At 34.4% G+C, this 16,720-nt stretch overlaps 1 protein-coding gene across 1 annotated transcript in view; it reads left to right on the plus strand.

Moving 5' to 3' along the window:
* Positions 1–294: 294 nt before the first annotated feature.
* CNTNAP2 (contactin associated protein 2) overlaps positions 295–16,720 on the plus strand; it is a 1,376,829-nt gene continuing 1,360,403 nt past the window's right edge. The window contains exons 1-2 of the mRNA XM_077159101.1: positions 295–432; positions 13,146–13,293. Coding sequence (XP_077015216.1) covers positions 295–432; positions 13,146–13,293 — 286 coding nt within the window. The remainder of the gene's footprint in view (positions 433–13,145; positions 13,294–16,720) is intronic.

Raw genomic sequence — 16,720 nt, forward strand, 5'->3', positions numbered from 1 at the left:
GGTGAATAACTGATGCAGAGGCAGGACCTTCTGGTTGCAGGTGAGGTGGAGGAAGAGCCATGGATGTGACTTAAGGTTATGGCTTGGAGGACTAAGAGGATGGCAGTGTCAGCAAATAGTAAAGAAAAACAGGAAATGGAGCAAGTGTTGGTGGTGGAAAAGCAAAGCCTTTTTATTTTTATTTTTTCTTCTGATTAAATACATTTTACAGCCATTCAAATAAAGATGTCTAATAGGCATTTGGACTTCTGGCCTAGAGTTCAACATCCAATTTAGGGCCAGAAAGTATGGACAATGGGAAATAATCTCCAGTACTTAGATTATTATGAGAACTCCCCACATCAAAAAGAAAGATTAAAGGGAAGAAGTCAAAGAGCTAGGAAAATAGGAGTAATTCCAGAAGCAAATGAGATTGCAGATGGAAATGCTTTGGTAATGGATAGTGCTGATGGTAGCACAACATTGTGAACGTAATTAACAGCCCCGAAATATATGTCCGCATGTGATTAGAAGGGGAAATGTTAGATTCCATATATGGTAACAGAATACATTTTTTAAAAAAATCCATGGACGTAAACTACGCAAACAGTAAACCCTAAGTTAAACTATAGACTGTAATTAATAATACAATCATAAAAATGTACTCTCATCAATTGTAACAAATGCACAGTGCTAATATAAGGTATTAGTAATAGGGTGGTATATGGGAATCTTGTATTATATGCATAACTGTTCTGTAAACCCACACTTCTCTGATAAAGAACAAAAATGAGACTGCTGTCTCAGATCAGAAAAGGTGTTTACATAAGAAGGGCAAGTTTAGTTGTTAATATTAGTGTAATGATATACAGAACTAGTGTGCTGATTAAGAATACAATTATCGGGCGGGCCACGGTGGCTCAGCAGGCAAGAATGCTTGCCTGCCATGCCAGAGGACCTGGGTTCGATTCCCGGTGACTGCCCATGTGAAAAAAAGAAAAAGAATACAATTATCAGTGTGTGATCATGAAAATGTAACAATTCTTCTCTTCTCCAAGAGGTCACCTAAAGTCAGAATTGAGTATCATGTCTTGGAGTTCACTAATATCTGGTGATACAGGAGATTAGTTATAAGAGAATGAGGAGAAAGTGGGTGATGACACATGAACCTTGGGAGACTACATGTAGAACCTTGGGAGAGCTGCATGTTCAAGAACTTTGGGAAGTCAATGAAGGAGGATATAAGCAGATTTTCAAGCATGCATCTTTAAATTGCATGTTTATATCTTGCAAATAAAATCTTGTTCATATTTTGGTATAATATTGTAGTATAATTATTTAGAATAGGAGACACCTTTTTGGTTGATAGATCAAATAACTTTAAGAATTCTATGATAATAGCAAGATGGTTTCAGTACCACAAACAAAACTGAACTTTAAAATAGTCTGCAAAAATATTTGTGAGGAATATTTTCTGCTATATTAAAAAAAATAGGAGAAACATATTTTTAGTTATGATAACATCAGACTTTCATTACAGATAGGAGAAATAAGGTGAGTAAAAGTAGAAGAAGATTAAGTTTGATATTCTCCTCAAAATCATAGATTTAAAAAGAAAGAGGAAGGGAAGGAAGGAAGGGATACAAGGAAGGGAGGGAAAGGAGGGAAATATGGGAAGCAAAGGAAGGGAAATTCAAAATAAACCTTTGGACCAGGCTTTAGTGATTTTAAATTCCAGTAAAAAACTAAGATTTTATTTAGTACAAAGTAGGGATTTTCTAAACTTTTTGAGTTGGGAATTTTTATGTGATCAATACCATATTTTATATTTCAGAGGAATGAGATGGAAAGCAGGGGGGAAGACTGGGAAAGTATTACAATATCTTATGTATGAAATTGAAGAGGCCTTAAACCCTGGAATAGATATGGGAATTGAAAGGAAGTGAATATCGATAAAGAGCTGTAACTAGGGGTCACTAATGAAAAGATAGGTGAAGGTAGAATAAATCCAGCCAAATAATTTAGGGAAAGCGGGATACTGGAAAATCAGGCAATTCTAAATTGAAATATTTCCAACTCCATAGATTCTAAAGACATTTGGAAACAAAAATCTTTGGGAGGTTATAAATATAATAGTAAGTTTGCACACAATAGTATCAGTACTCTAGTAGCACATGGAATATCCAAAAGGTTTACCTGGACAGAAGAGACAAGAGAGGTAAGGTCAATTATAAAGGAGCCGATAAAAGATGGTAAGGAACTCCTAAACTAGTGACGGTGGGAAACCATTACCACTCCTAGGATTTAAGGAACAAGTGGAAGAAACAGTATTGTCAGCACTGGTCACAGCTAGAGCTATAGAGGGGTCCTGAGAGCTGCTGATCATCTGTTGTTGAACTGCATAGGTGGAACCCAATCAAGAATCACAGAGCAAGGAGTCTGAGCCATCCAGTCTGTGGGAGTTACCTCCCCTATTCCCCAGGTTTCCAGAAGGAAAGAAAATGAATCCGGGAGGCTGAGAAAGCAAAGCTTGACAGCAAAATATCCACCATGGAACTTATGGTTAAAAACAAGAAAGTGAATGATTTTACTTGTGAAAGGGTAGGGGGAGAAGCATCATCTTTAGTAACCCATAGAAAAATAAAAAAAAATCCATTGAAGGCAATCAAGAGGTGATCAGAGACTCAAAGAAAAATGTGCAAACTACAAATGTCCTTGAATAAGAGAGATTCGATGAGAGAATGACTGACTGTGGGATGTTGAAGGAAATTCAAATAACCACACCAAAGAAAGTTGATTGGATCATCAGTCAGCTTTCTGAGTTTTAGTGCAAAAATAAACAAATTACTGGGGCTTTAAGAGAGCAAAGAGGAAGAGAGGAAGGCAGAGCTATCCATTTATTAATGAAGTTGTCAAATGGAAGGGAATAGAAAATTAGAACTAGTTATGAAATGGAGGAACAGAATATAAAAAGGTTTTCTTTTTTTACCCATGAAAGATGAGATACAAATATACTAGGGGAAAAATGGCTTCTGTAGACTCAGGAAGAATCAGTTATTTTAACTCTCTCTGCGTACCTCAAGGAAATATTACTGGATATTAATCTTGCTATAGAATAGTTAAATAGGAAGCATAAGTATATTAAATTGAGAGAGAATAAAATCATTATTAATGTTCAAGTCAAAGAATGCATTAATATCACATAGTGTAAGGCTGGCCAAATCAAGACTTTCACATTTTGAAAAGGCACAATTTAAAGATGACAACTTACTTTGCTATTATTGATCCACACCCTAAATAAAATTCAGTAGTTTTGTTGATATTGTGTGTATGAAAGCGTTTGGCTCCACGTTTCAAAAGAGATGTATTCTAGGTACTTGGCAAAGAGCATATTCCCAAATCCACTGCTGCTTAGTACTTACCAAAAACTTAGGAAAAGCAGTGTTTCTGGAGGATAACCTGAAGGCAATGATGGCCGTCTATTTTTCGAGATACTCTGAAATTTCTCTTGGTTAAGTCAGTCACCAGAGAGCCGAATATCTGCATTGGAAATTTTGGTTCCCATTGTAAATTGTGTTTACTGAGTTGCATTTGGGCACTTTTCTGTGGGATGACACTGAAGAGAGCTCTTAGATGCTCCCTAGGAGGCTTGTTGCTGTATTTTTACACAAATGTTGGTGAGGACTTTGTTCGTTGTGTAGAATAGTTTATTTTATGTGAGGATCCACTTGAGAAATTTCTTTCTGGGCTTAGTACCAGAAATGTTATGCTTCTTCAAGTAACAAGCTAGATTTTATATTTACAGACATAACGAATCTTGCAACTGATTATGTCTCCATCTTTGTGGTATGCCAGAAATCTTAAAGCCAAAGTTTTAGATAAAATCTCAAGTGATTTTTTTCATTGTTGTTGTTTCATTTAATATTGTGTGTATGTAAGCTGTATGGCGGGGGGGGGGTCACATTTCATTCTTTTTCCATGTGAGTATCCCCTTATTGCAGCATCATTTTGTTGAATTTTTGTTTGTTTGTTTGTTTTTTTGTTTTGGGAAGTGCATAGGCCAGGAATTGATGCTTTTAATATTTGTATCAATGTAGTGTACGGATAGTTTTCATTTAATATTAAATATTAAATGTTTAAACATTAATGTTAAAATATTTTTATTTATAAGACAATAATCCTCTTCTCAATAACTCCCCAATCCCTGTTCTAATTTCCCTGTGCATTTATATCAGTTTGTTCATTTATCAACGTAGAAATTACTTACTGACTACTGACTTCTTGATTGGTTAATTAGAATTTAGCTAATGTGCTTTTCTTCAAACATGGCCTGTTTTTTTTTTTTGCTTTGTGTTTTATTTTAATTTTGATTTTGTTGAAACCTCTGGACAATGCTATCTGAAATCAACGTTCTAGGACATTTTCTTAACAATTGCTAACCAAAGTGAAAGGGTGCTTAGTTATAAATAAAAGGCAAGGAAAAAAATGTCATGATTGCCTAACAGGGAATTTAAATCCCCCCACAAAATTGTCTTTCAAAAATATCAAACTTGCTGTTCCTATTTGTCTTTGGTTTAAAAAAGCGCATTAGAAAAAGAATCTGTTGGCTGATAACAAGCTAAGACCATTTATACATATGAAGACCTTTCTAAATATTTTATACAAATTTAGGTTCTTGAAAAATAAGTTTAATATTTATCCTGTTTGTTTGGTCCACTAAAAGATTGCTTGTCAATCTGACACTGAAATGGCCTGCAGATCATATTTTACACATAGTACAATATATCACTGAAGCTGGATATGCACATGTGCCTTTACATCCATGTGAAATGACTGACACTGCTGTGTATACTACTTCCATAGTAGTTTAACTCTGTAAAAATCCCCTTACCTGTCTTAAAGTGAATTGCAAAGAAACAACAAAAGAAAATACTTTGTAGACATTTGCTCAGGCATTTAAACAAATGCAAAAATTCTGATGCTTTTTGGATTTAAAGATTATTGAATGCGCTTTAAAACCTACCTGAATATGTAGAGCTTATTCAACAAACTCACTGAAGAATGCTTACATGCATATATATATATATGCATATATAAATATATATATATATATATATATATATATATATATATATATATATATATATATATATATATTCCTGAAGTTTGGCTCTTCTCCAGTTGATTCTGGCTGTTTTATTCTAGTTTTACATGGCCTTGGAGTTCTAAAAAATGGCAATTTAATAAAATAACAAAGTAAGTTTTTCTGTTTTATTAAACTTTAAAAAAAATTACAATTTAAAGGTATCTATTCATACTTTTAAACCAATTTTATTTTTATTGTGATGTGCTATTTCAATTAACACAATGCTAAAAATAAAATAGACTGCATTACAGTTTTGTTCACAAAATTTAAAATATCGTATTACTAACCTACTCCAAAAATGAATCTGGTAAGCATTTTCACTTACAACCTGGTCTGTTCTGAAAAGCTATATCAAATGTTGTGAATTCTTTATTGGCTAATTGTGCTATTTGTAGTAATAAATATGCAAGTCATTTTGCTGTCCAATCTTTGGCAATGTCTTTTGTCTCCTTGCTTTGAAGATGGGAATTCTGTTCACCATCTCCTTCCTCCCATATGCTCACATCCAACATAACCTCTGCCTGTAATGTTTTACTTTAACATTGTCAAAGTTTATAACATTTGAATTATGTTGGGTAATCATAATTGTCTTTCTTACTTTGTCTATGTATTTATTTCAAGGTTTGAAATAAATAAAAGGCAAGGAGAAAAAAAAACGTCATGATTGCCTAACAGGGAATTTAAATCCCCCCAACAAAATTGTCTTTCTATTAATTTTCACCCTTTCTTTATGGCTTCATATACAAGATGAAGAAAAAGTTGAGGGGAGGTTACAAAGGAAAATAATGTGCAAAGGGAAGGAAGAAGGAAAGATTGAGAGAGGGAAGAATGGAGAGAGGCAGGGAGGAAAGAAGGAAGAAAAGGAGGAATGATGGACAGGACTGGAGATGATGTAAGGTCCATGTGCCAGAGACTAGAATAGGTAAGAATAAACCTAAAGGAGGCAGTCATCAAAATTAATTTATTTATTTAGTTATTTATTAGCAATTGGGAAGACGAGAGAGGACAAAGAACACACTTCTATGGTACACCAATATCATGTCATGCCCATGAGAACTAAAGGAAGAGATAAAGAACTAGATTGTGCAGATTATAACTCTATTGTTTTTCTAAATCAAATTATGATTATAAACATATCTGTTCTTAATTAATTGCTTAGTTAATGCTATTTCTAGGAAAATTATTCTTAAATCCTTTTATAACTTTGACAAAATGAAAGCGATAAAGTATATTTAATTGGGTCAAAAGCAGAAGTATATACAGAGAGTATTGCTGCTCATATAAAAATGGAATAGTTTGACATTTTTCTTACAACATATTTGTCATGATTTTGCAATACCTAAAGATTATGCTACTAGAAGAGTTCAAGTAAATTACCCATGTGGACACCCTAGATTCCAGAGGGAGAGGGCGGGCAGTTCTCAAGTCTCCTAACATTTCTATGCGCACTTTTGCATGCCCTTTACCCTTTTCTCTCAAGATCCCTGCAACTCCTAGCCACTTCATACATATAATGATATTGTAATCATACCTCTGGGAACACTTTATTCATTATCTTAGAGTATCCTTGAATCAGATAAGCATATTCTTTTTTCCCTTGGGCTATTCTCAAAAATATCTTTTATAAGCTACAGATGGCTATTGAACTACTTTTTAGTACATCCAGACATAACTAGAGCCTCTGAAATGTACAGAAATATGAGTTGGGGAATGTACATGTTCATTCATTCATTCATCCATTCAATCAGGATCTGATTAAACACCTATCATATTCTAAACACTGTTCCTGGGGTCTCATATGCAGTGGTGGATCAAAGAAGCATGAACATGGCCTTGAAAGCTGGGACTCACAAATTTCTGAGACAATCAATAGTCAGATAATCAAAAACACAATTCAATAATTACAATTGAGTGAAGGGAATGAAAAGTATAGGATGCTATAAAAACACCCTTTCAGAACAACTGAGTATTGGGGTCAGGGTTGATTTCTCCTTCAGGAAGCATCATCTAAATTGAGTCCTGCATGCAGGATGTGTTTGCACACCCAGATAAAGATGATGAGCAAGCGGTTCCAGCTGAAAGGGGCAGGCTGGGAGTATAACAGATGCAGTACTGTATGAGGGTACTTCTTTTCATACTGGCTCAGCAGCGAGTATGTTATAGCAAAGCTATAACAAAGCATGGAAACTTATATCGAGGCTGGAAAATGGAAAATCTATTCCTACCTTTTGTATGAATTGTTATCATGGGAAAAATAAAATCCAAAACCCAGGTAAGAAAATTTTGCTTAAAGAAAAGTGATTATAGTCATTACAGGTTTATGACACTAATTTAAAGAATAATCAATACGTGTTTTTATTCCAGCAAAGACATGTTATTTGTTAAGAAAATAGGATACCTTACTTTAGGAAGTATACATGTGTGATTTTTTTTCTTTCCTCACATAATTTTCCATATATACAGCTATTGTCAGTAACACTAAAAGCTCTTCCTAAGGTTTAGTTACAGAGTAGATAATTGTTTTGGACACATTTTTCAGTTTTAAGCAAAACTTCTAGGCTAAGATGTAGAGTCTAATTCATGTGCTATGGGAGCTTATGATCTCATTTTAAATCTTTTACGAAGTGAGGTTTTTAGTGGGAACTAAATTTATTTGTTCTCTTCACAAATTGTTTTATATGTTATGCTTCACGTCCCATATTAGCAAATTTGAAGTAAAATATCAGTTCATGTATCACGGTATACTTCTAGATTCCTGTATATTTTCCTCCAGTATCATAAATAATATGCTTCAAGGGATTGCAAAATGCTTTTTTTTCCCTAAAGTTTACCGGTGTTTAGATACAAAGTGACTGGAAAGTGTTTGAATGATTTTAATCTTTTATATCCTATCTGAAATGAAATGTAGAGTGAGGAGACAATATAATGATTTGAAAGATTCTCTTATAGAAAGGGCTGGCAAACAATAGTCTACGTCAGTTCTTTTACAGTCTGTGAGCTAAGAGAGTTTTTCACATTTTCAAAAGTTGTAAAAACCAAAAAAAGAATATGGGATAAAGTTTTGCATCCCACAAAGCCTAAAATATTTACTATTTGGCCCTTTACAGAAAAAGTTTGCTGGGGGATGCAAGGGTGGTTGAGTGGTAGAATTCTCACCTGCATTGTGGGAGACCCGGTTTCAATTCTTGGCCCATACACTTTCCAAAGAAACCTACAAAACAAACAAACAACAACAAAAATTCAACAAATAGTGCTGCAAAAACTAGGGATATTCACATGGGAAAAAGAGTGAATCATGACCCTTCCAAATACTATACACAAAAAAAAAAGAGAAAGAAAAAGTTTGCTGACCCCTTTCTAAAATCATCAGTTTAAGCCAGAAGAAAGGTTTGAGTTGAAAGAAAGATTTAGTGCACATCGAGGGAAATTTTGAGTTACTAAAATTTCAGTGACTTAGATTATTCTAAAGTTAGCATTCTGAATGACTCACATAATGTTAAAAACAAATTACAAAACAGCTCTCTTTTGCTATATATTTGCACAATTGATAGCACAGTAACTCTAAAAGTAGCACTATAGGTTTAAGTTTAACATTTTATTATATTGTTCTTAACTTTACTAAGCATAATGCCTTGCAAGATATATAAACGTACATTAGTAGAAAGAAAAAAAAAACTATCCTCTTAAGCTTATACAAATCACAACCAGTAAAGGAGATTTAATGGCAGCAACATGTAATTCACCAGCTGCTTTAAATTGATTTTTTTCAATCTTACAATGATGAATTTCGGTGGATGTTTTCATGTCTACAGAAAGCACATATTATCGTGCAATGTTTGTTTAAATGAATGCTGAACTTAAAAGATATGTTCTATTCAAGAGAGATCCAAATCCATCTTCATTTTTTGATGTGGGATTTTCAAACATTAAAAGTATTATAAAAATAAGCTCTATGTCTTAACTTTTTTTTTCATTTTCACAGCTATGTGAAAAACTGCATCAAATGTGAAAAGGAACTCTGTGAAAAAAAAATACGCCTTTCAAGGCCGGTGACAGTTTAGTCATTGCCACTAAAATGACAGACACTCTAGCAGAACAGTCTTTCTTTTGGCTTTTAACAACAAGGTTGTGAACACTTTTTGATTACTTGTATTAAAGCTGCAGAGGAGCTTGTGATGCTAATGATCACAAAAGAAGCATTTTGGGGTGAAATGTGTAAGAAAAATTTCCTATTTTGTCAAAATTAATGGAAATATAAAAAAAAGAAGAAAACTACACAGATAAAATATACCATCTAATAAATAAGCCAAAAATCAACTGTGTTTTAACAGTGTGGTAGGATAAAAAAAATTATATAGTATCAAGCATTAAATTCTATATCACATATGGAATCTCAAAAACAAAATTTGTTGTTCCTCAATGGAGAAACCTTTATTCTTAGCTGCAAATCTGATTCTCATACAAAAGTCAGAGTGGGAAGGCCTTGTTATTTTGTTCCTGATTTGCCCCTTATTAGGTATTTGGCTTCCAATAAGTAATCTAACATTTCTGAACTTGTTTCCTGATTTGAAAAATGTAGCATTCCCATTGTATCAAGTCAGATTCTAAAGAAATAGACCAATGGATGGATCAGTAATATATATGTGTGTGTGTGTGTGTGTGTGTGTGTGTGTGTGTGTGTGTGTATACACACATGCATATATCTATCTATCTATCTATCTATCTATCTATATATATACAGATAGATATAGATAGATAAATAGAAAGAGAGATAGAAAATTTTATTATTAAGGAATTAGCTCATAAGATTGTGGGGGATGACACGTCTAAATTCTTAGGGTAGGCTGGAAGTCCTTATGAGAATGTTGTTGAATTTTTGAGTACTAATTCTTTAAATGACCTCCAACTGATTGGATGAGGCCCACATACATAAATGAGAATAATCACCCTTACTTAAGGTCAGCTTAAATGAATTGTACATGTGAATACCATCACCATAGCACTAAAGATAGATAGAAAGAAAGATAGATAGATAGATAGATAGATAGATAGATAGATAGATAGATAGATAAAGATATATCTTACTGTCCATGTAATTTAATATATACAATATATAATTTAATGCCAGGTAATGCTATTGCTTGGTGGCTTTGTTGAGTAATATTTAAGATAAATTTAATATTATATGAAATCATGCCTTTATTTCAGGTAATTTTTGGTTAGGAATTCTCATTGCTGTTGCTTTAGAAGTCAGAAAAAAGCTATAGTGATATTAAACACAGCCATGGTTTAATATAATACAATAATAATACTTGTGGCTTCTCTGAAAAGCCAAAACCTGGCTAGAAAAATATATTGAAAGAAAGTCTTCCTTATACTGTTTTCCTTGGTCTAATGTAAACAAGATGCAAAGAGGATGCTCTATTTAAATGTTTTAAAAAACCACAGCTGCTCAAATAATTGTGTCCTGTGAAGGAGTAAAAATATGGCTATTTTGAAAATGTAGTGGTACCATGCAGCTCACTGATGAAAACCAAGCAAAACACAGCAGGAATCATCACATAGTAAAACCCAAATTTTCAAAGTAAATAATTGCAAATGTTATAGAGTAAATATTACCCTTTAGCAGACGGTTGGGGCCATCTAAAGGTTATAGAAAACAGTGTAAACCCAGAAGAAATATTTCAATATACTCCCTATAATTACTGCATTTTATATTATACATTTTGTATTTTGGAGGCTAGACGTATGACTATGAAAGGGGATTGTTAAACCTTCAAACAAACTTGCTGTTTTGATGCTTATGTGAAGTTAAACCAGATTCTTCCATCTCAAAGCTACTGTCTTTTCTTTTTTAAAGTAACTCTTTATTTCTTAACTCTATTTTATCTTTTAAAATTGTTAAAAAATATTTTTAAAAGATGATACTTCCATTTTTTTAACTTTTAAAAAATTGTATAATGTATCATATATACAAAGCAAAGAAAGAAAAAAAGCAATAGTTTTCAAATCACCCTTCAACAAATATTTACAGGACAGATCCCAGAGTTTGTTTTGGACTATCATACCACCATCTCAGATTTTTCCTTCTAGCTGCTCCAGAATATTGGAGGTTAGAAGGTATAAATTTTTTTTTATCATCACAATTGACTTTTTTTTCTTTTTTGTGAAAAATAACATATATACAAAAAAGCAGTAAATTCCAAAGTGCAACACAACAATTAATTGTAGAGCAGATTTCAGAGATTGGTATGGGTTACAATTCCACAATTTTAGGTTTTTATTTCTAGCTGCTCTAAGATACTGGAGACAAAAGAAATATCAATTTAATGATTCAGCAGTCATGTTCATTTGTTAAACCCTCCCTTCTCTGTATAACTCCATCACCTTTGATCTTTCTATCCACTCTTTAGGGGTATTTGGGCTATGGCCATTCTAACTTCCCCTTGTTGGAAGGGGCTGTCAATAATATGGGATAGGGAGATGGAACTGGCTGATGTTCTGGAGAGCCTGGAACCTCTAGGTTTTGGGACGTATCTGGGCCAAGGACCCATCTGGAGCTTGTAGGTTTCTGGACAGTTACCCTAGTTCATGGAACCTTTGTAGAATCTTATATATTGCCCTAGGTGTCTTTTAAGATTGGCTGGAATGGTTTTGGTTGGAGTTTGGCAAGTTATGATAGGTAGCAATATCTAACTGAAGCTTGTGTAAAAGTAACCTCCAGAGTAGCCTCTCGACTCAGTTTGAACTCTCTAGTCACTGATACTTTATTAGTTGTACTTCTTTTCCCCCTTTTGGCCAGGATGGAATTGTTGATTCCATGGTGCCAGAGCCGGACTCATCCTTGGGAGTCATCTCCCATTACTTCTGTTTTTTTATAAAAGCAGATTCTTCAGGTTAAGATTATAACACTAGCAATCTAATATAGTGCCTATGTTTCAACTTTTTATGCTTAAAAATATTGTGTTCTCTTCTAATTTTTATTTCTGTGTTTAAACGGGATTTTAAAAAAGTTATAAAAGAAGATCTCTTGCAGAATCTGGCTTTACAATTCAAGTAATATGGAGATAGCTAGAATACTTGTGTGAAATTAAAGCACCTGATGTTTAAATTAGCTCAAGCATGTATTTCTCACTTATTTGGCATGTTCTCTAAAATATGATGGTCTCTTTCATTAATTCACCCTTGGATTATAATTTTATAATGAATGGTCCCTAATATTTGACTGCAGTGCTTTTGAGGGTACAGTTTATGGCACCACACATCTTTGCATCCCCCATATTATCTTGCTCTATACGTATTATGCAACAGATGTTTATAAACGTTCGTCAAAAGAATATCTATGCCCCCCAAATTATCCATTTGTTCTGTACTCCTCCTTCCTCTCCACCAATAAACTAGGCAATGTGAACGTTTAACATCAAATGAGATTCATGAGGAAATTACGCTTTTGACAACCTTCTAATAATAAGAAAAAAATAGGAATTAAAATGTTTCTGACCCACTGTACAAAGTAGAAATGCATATATTCCACTAAAAGGCGGAACACTCTTGCCTGTGCATATGTTCAAATAGTCCTTTTTTCTAATCTAATTGATGTTGAAAAAGTCTCCAGATTTCTAAAGGTGACAGGGTCAGGTAAATGGGGGAAATGTTTGAAAAGAGAAGCATGTCTGGCTTCTACAAAAAAACATTTATTGTGTAATTTAAATGCAAAGTGTTGGAATCATAATTTAAACGCTTACTGAATGTCACAGTGGGTGCCGTGTAGTGTCATTCTTTTAACAAGTGAGTATAATTATTCATCTCAAAAGACCCATAGAAACCGTTGGCCCATTTCCCATTGATAACTGGACTTGTTTTCAAATAAAGGGAATGTCGAAGCTGTACCAAATTTTCTAGGGCGCAAAGAATATAAAACCCTGCCACTGAATATGAAAATTTGAGCTTATTTCAACACACAGGGAATATGGTTGTTACTATAGTGATTTTTTTTTTTTAATCCCGTTTCTTCTTCCAGGCATTCCCTGGAAACATCAACTCGGACAGCGTGGTGCGGCACGACTTGCAGCATCCGGTTGTGGCCCGCTACGTGCGCTTCGTGCCTCTGGACTGGAGCGGCGAGGGCCGCATTGGGCTGAGAATGGAGGTCTATGGCTGCTCCTACTGTGAGTGTCATTGGGTGGAAATCTGTGGCGCCATTTTGTCAACTTCATTTGAAAGAAAATGTTTTTAACCTGACGTCTTTAACACGTCATGCTGATGTTAAAGCACCTTCTGGTTCATAAAGCACCTTCTGATGATAAAGCTCCTTCTGATTTATATGCTGATGATAAAGCACCTTTAGGTGCTGATGATAAAGCTCCTTCTGGTTTTATATATGAATAAAATATATTTGTTTCTCTGTTATGAAAGTATTTTGTAGGGAGTGCAGGGGTAGTTCCTTGGGAGAATTCCTGCCTGCCATGCGGGAGACCTGGGATCAATTCTTGGTCCATGTACTTCCTAAAAAAAAAAAAAAAACAGAAAAAAACAACAAAACAAACAAAAATTCAGCAAATGGTGCAGCAATAATGGGATACTCACATGGAAAAATAATGAAATGTGACCCCCACCATACAAAAAGAAAGTATATTATACAGGGGTGCAAGGGTAGTTAAGGGGTAGAATTCTTGCCTGCCATGCCAGACGCCCAGGTTTGATTTCTGGTCGGTGCCTATCCCCCACCAAAAAAGCAAACAAACAAACAAGCAAAACATACAAGCAGAAATTCAACAAATGGTACTGTAATAACGGGATACTCACATGGAAAAATTGTGACCCCACCATACAACATACCAAAAAAAAAAAAAAAATGTAGATCATACACACACACACTCCAGCATACCCAGGAGAATACTTTAAGAACACCTCAAGCAAAGGATTCAGAACATAATTTCTATTCAGTAGACTAAGGCAGGAGAGCTTACTCATTATGTGGCCTGAAGGCTTACTGAATCATTACAAAGCCTCGGGTTGAAGTAGACCGATTTTTAGTGGTGGGTGTTATGTGAAATTTCACTAAATAAAAACACTTCTTTCAAGTCGTTGTTTTAGAGCTCATTAATGTTCAGTGCAAGAATATGAATCAACACTAACAAATCTGGCCAGCACGGAAACTTCAGTTCAAAGTGTTCTTCCACAGTTCCCCTGAGGTATGTAAGAATGACAAAATCAATCATAGATGGGTCCTTCCACACGGATCACCAGAAAGACAGACATTCCAATAGAGCTCATCGATGCGTATGTAGAAGTTGTTAATAGAGTAATGATTACTGTGGCCCATTGAACTTAACACGAGGGAAAGAAGAAGAGAAAGGGAAGGGATATGGATTAGTCATAGCACCCATTTTAGTTATATGAGCTGATTATATCACAACTGCCTGTTAACTGGAATAAGACCCAGTGATGTAAGAGTATAAAAATTAGTGTTTCTGAGTCACTCCACAGCATTAAAATGCTAAGATTTAAAACTGCTCGACATAAAACTATTTCAGTTGCGGGGAGTAAACCTAAACGATTGTCTTTTATTTAGTGATTCTACCCATCATAGCTTTTCTCCCAATAATGTTTCCACTAATTTTGATACCTTTTTAACAAGGTAAAATGCATTACTCATTTTATTATGTAAATAAGGCCAGGCCTCTTAGGTAGGGTAAGGACTTTTGTTATAGTTCAATGTAGAAGTTTAATAGGTGTTCCTCAAAGGTGCACCAGCCCAAAGATTGATTAAGGTGAATAATGATTATGATGATGATAATAATAACCGTAGTAATAATAATAATAATTCTTTAATTACACCCATTTTATGTTCGGAGACCCTGATTTCATAAGTCTTATCTGCCACAAAGCCATAGGGTGGCTCTGGTTTAAATGGTCCTGATCACACTTTTAATTGTCTTGAGGTGGCCATCACCTCTATGGGTACATCTGGCTGTATCCACCTCCCACACCCAGTGCTTCTAGTTTCTAGTGGCCAGTAGACTAGAGATGTGGGCCATGTATCCCATGTGGACCAGCCTGGGAGCTTTTCACTCCCGTTTGGGCTTCCATTTCCCTGTCCAGTCCCTGGTGCCTAGAGAACCAAGCCCTCCTCCGACTTAAATAGTAAATTATTCATTCACTTATTAATTCTAGCAAATATCTGTTGAACTGTCTATAAGATACTGTGTTGCACACTGAGCCACATTCGTGTCTAAGGCACTGGTCCCTAGCATTGAGGACCTTTCAGTAGGTGAGAAGGATAAATTATGCCATCAAATAAAATACATTGTGGTAAGTAGTAGGGAAGAGAATACACTAGGAGGCCATAGGGCAATTGCCTAACTCAGCTTCTGGAAGTCAGGGCAGGAAAAGATTCTAGAGGAAACAAACTCTAGGGAGAGACATTAATTTGGTGAAGCAAGAAGAGTTTTAATAAACAAATTGTGTAAGTGTAGAGAATCTAAGGCAAAAAGAGTATGTATATGATGTTGAATAGCTGGAGCATATACTATTGATAATAAATATTTTAAATCTATCTTGTATTTTAACTCCACCTAATAGTCTTATTTTTATCATTTAAATTACATTTTGTTTTGTCATGTTCTATTCTCATAGTTTACCCCCTCTTTTGTTCACCATTCTTTTGTTTACTTTTACCTTTCCAACTGGGATGACTCTCTAAATGTCTCAAATTTATTCTTGAAAATAAATTATAGTGAGTTTTTGTTGATAGCAAGTGCTCCCTTTTACTTTGCCTTAATTAGGTTTATCTTGGTATTATTATTTAGAATGTATATTTTCACTAGGCATAGAATCTAAATTGATATTTTTTTCTTAACACAGTGAAAATATTATTTCATAGCCTTGGCTTCTGCGGTGACAATTAAGTCAGCACTCAACAAAATTGTTGTTCTTTTCTCACTAGATGTTTTAAAGATACTTTCTCCTTTACTATTCTGGCTCTTCTGTGTCTGGGTGTGAATAGTTTTTGTTTATCTTGCTCACATTCTCGAATTTAAATTGGAATCAATTTAAATAATGACTCTTCTTCAGTCTCTCTTTTGCTCACATAATTCTCCAGGAAACTTTACTCTTTCCTGTTACCTTTTTGACGCTTTGTTATAGGTTTTTGGATACATTCCTAAGAACTTTCTTAGATTTTATTTGTCTGTTTTTCAAATCTGTCTGGTCAGTAAATAAATGTTTCTTTCCTTTGGTCATATTTTCAATCCCCTTTTTTTATTTCTGCAATGCATTGTACACATATAAGTTATGCCAACAAATAAAATACATTGTGATAAGTAGTAGGGAAGAGAGTACAATAGGAAGCTCTGTCTAATGATTACAATATCTAGATATTTAGGTAATCTATTGTATCTGCTCGTTTTTCATAGTAGTGCTTGTTTCCTTCTTCTTCTCCTCTCCCTCTCCTCCTCCTCTTACTCCCTCTTTGTTTTTGCCTTTGTCTTATATGCATGCTTATTCTTCTTCTTGACTTTGACCCCGATTTCTTCAGAACTTTATGGAAATTCTTTGAGGCCAAGGTTGATGGTTGATTCTTCTTCGGAGAAG

The sequence above is a fragment of the Tamandua tetradactyla genome, chromosome 1 (genome assembly GCF_023851605.1).
Source record: "Tamandua tetradactyla isolate mTamTet1 chromosome 1, mTamTet1.pri, whole genome shotgun sequence".
NCBI lineage: Eukaryota > Metazoa > Chordata > Mammalia > Pilosa > Myrmecophagidae > Tamandua > Tamandua tetradactyla.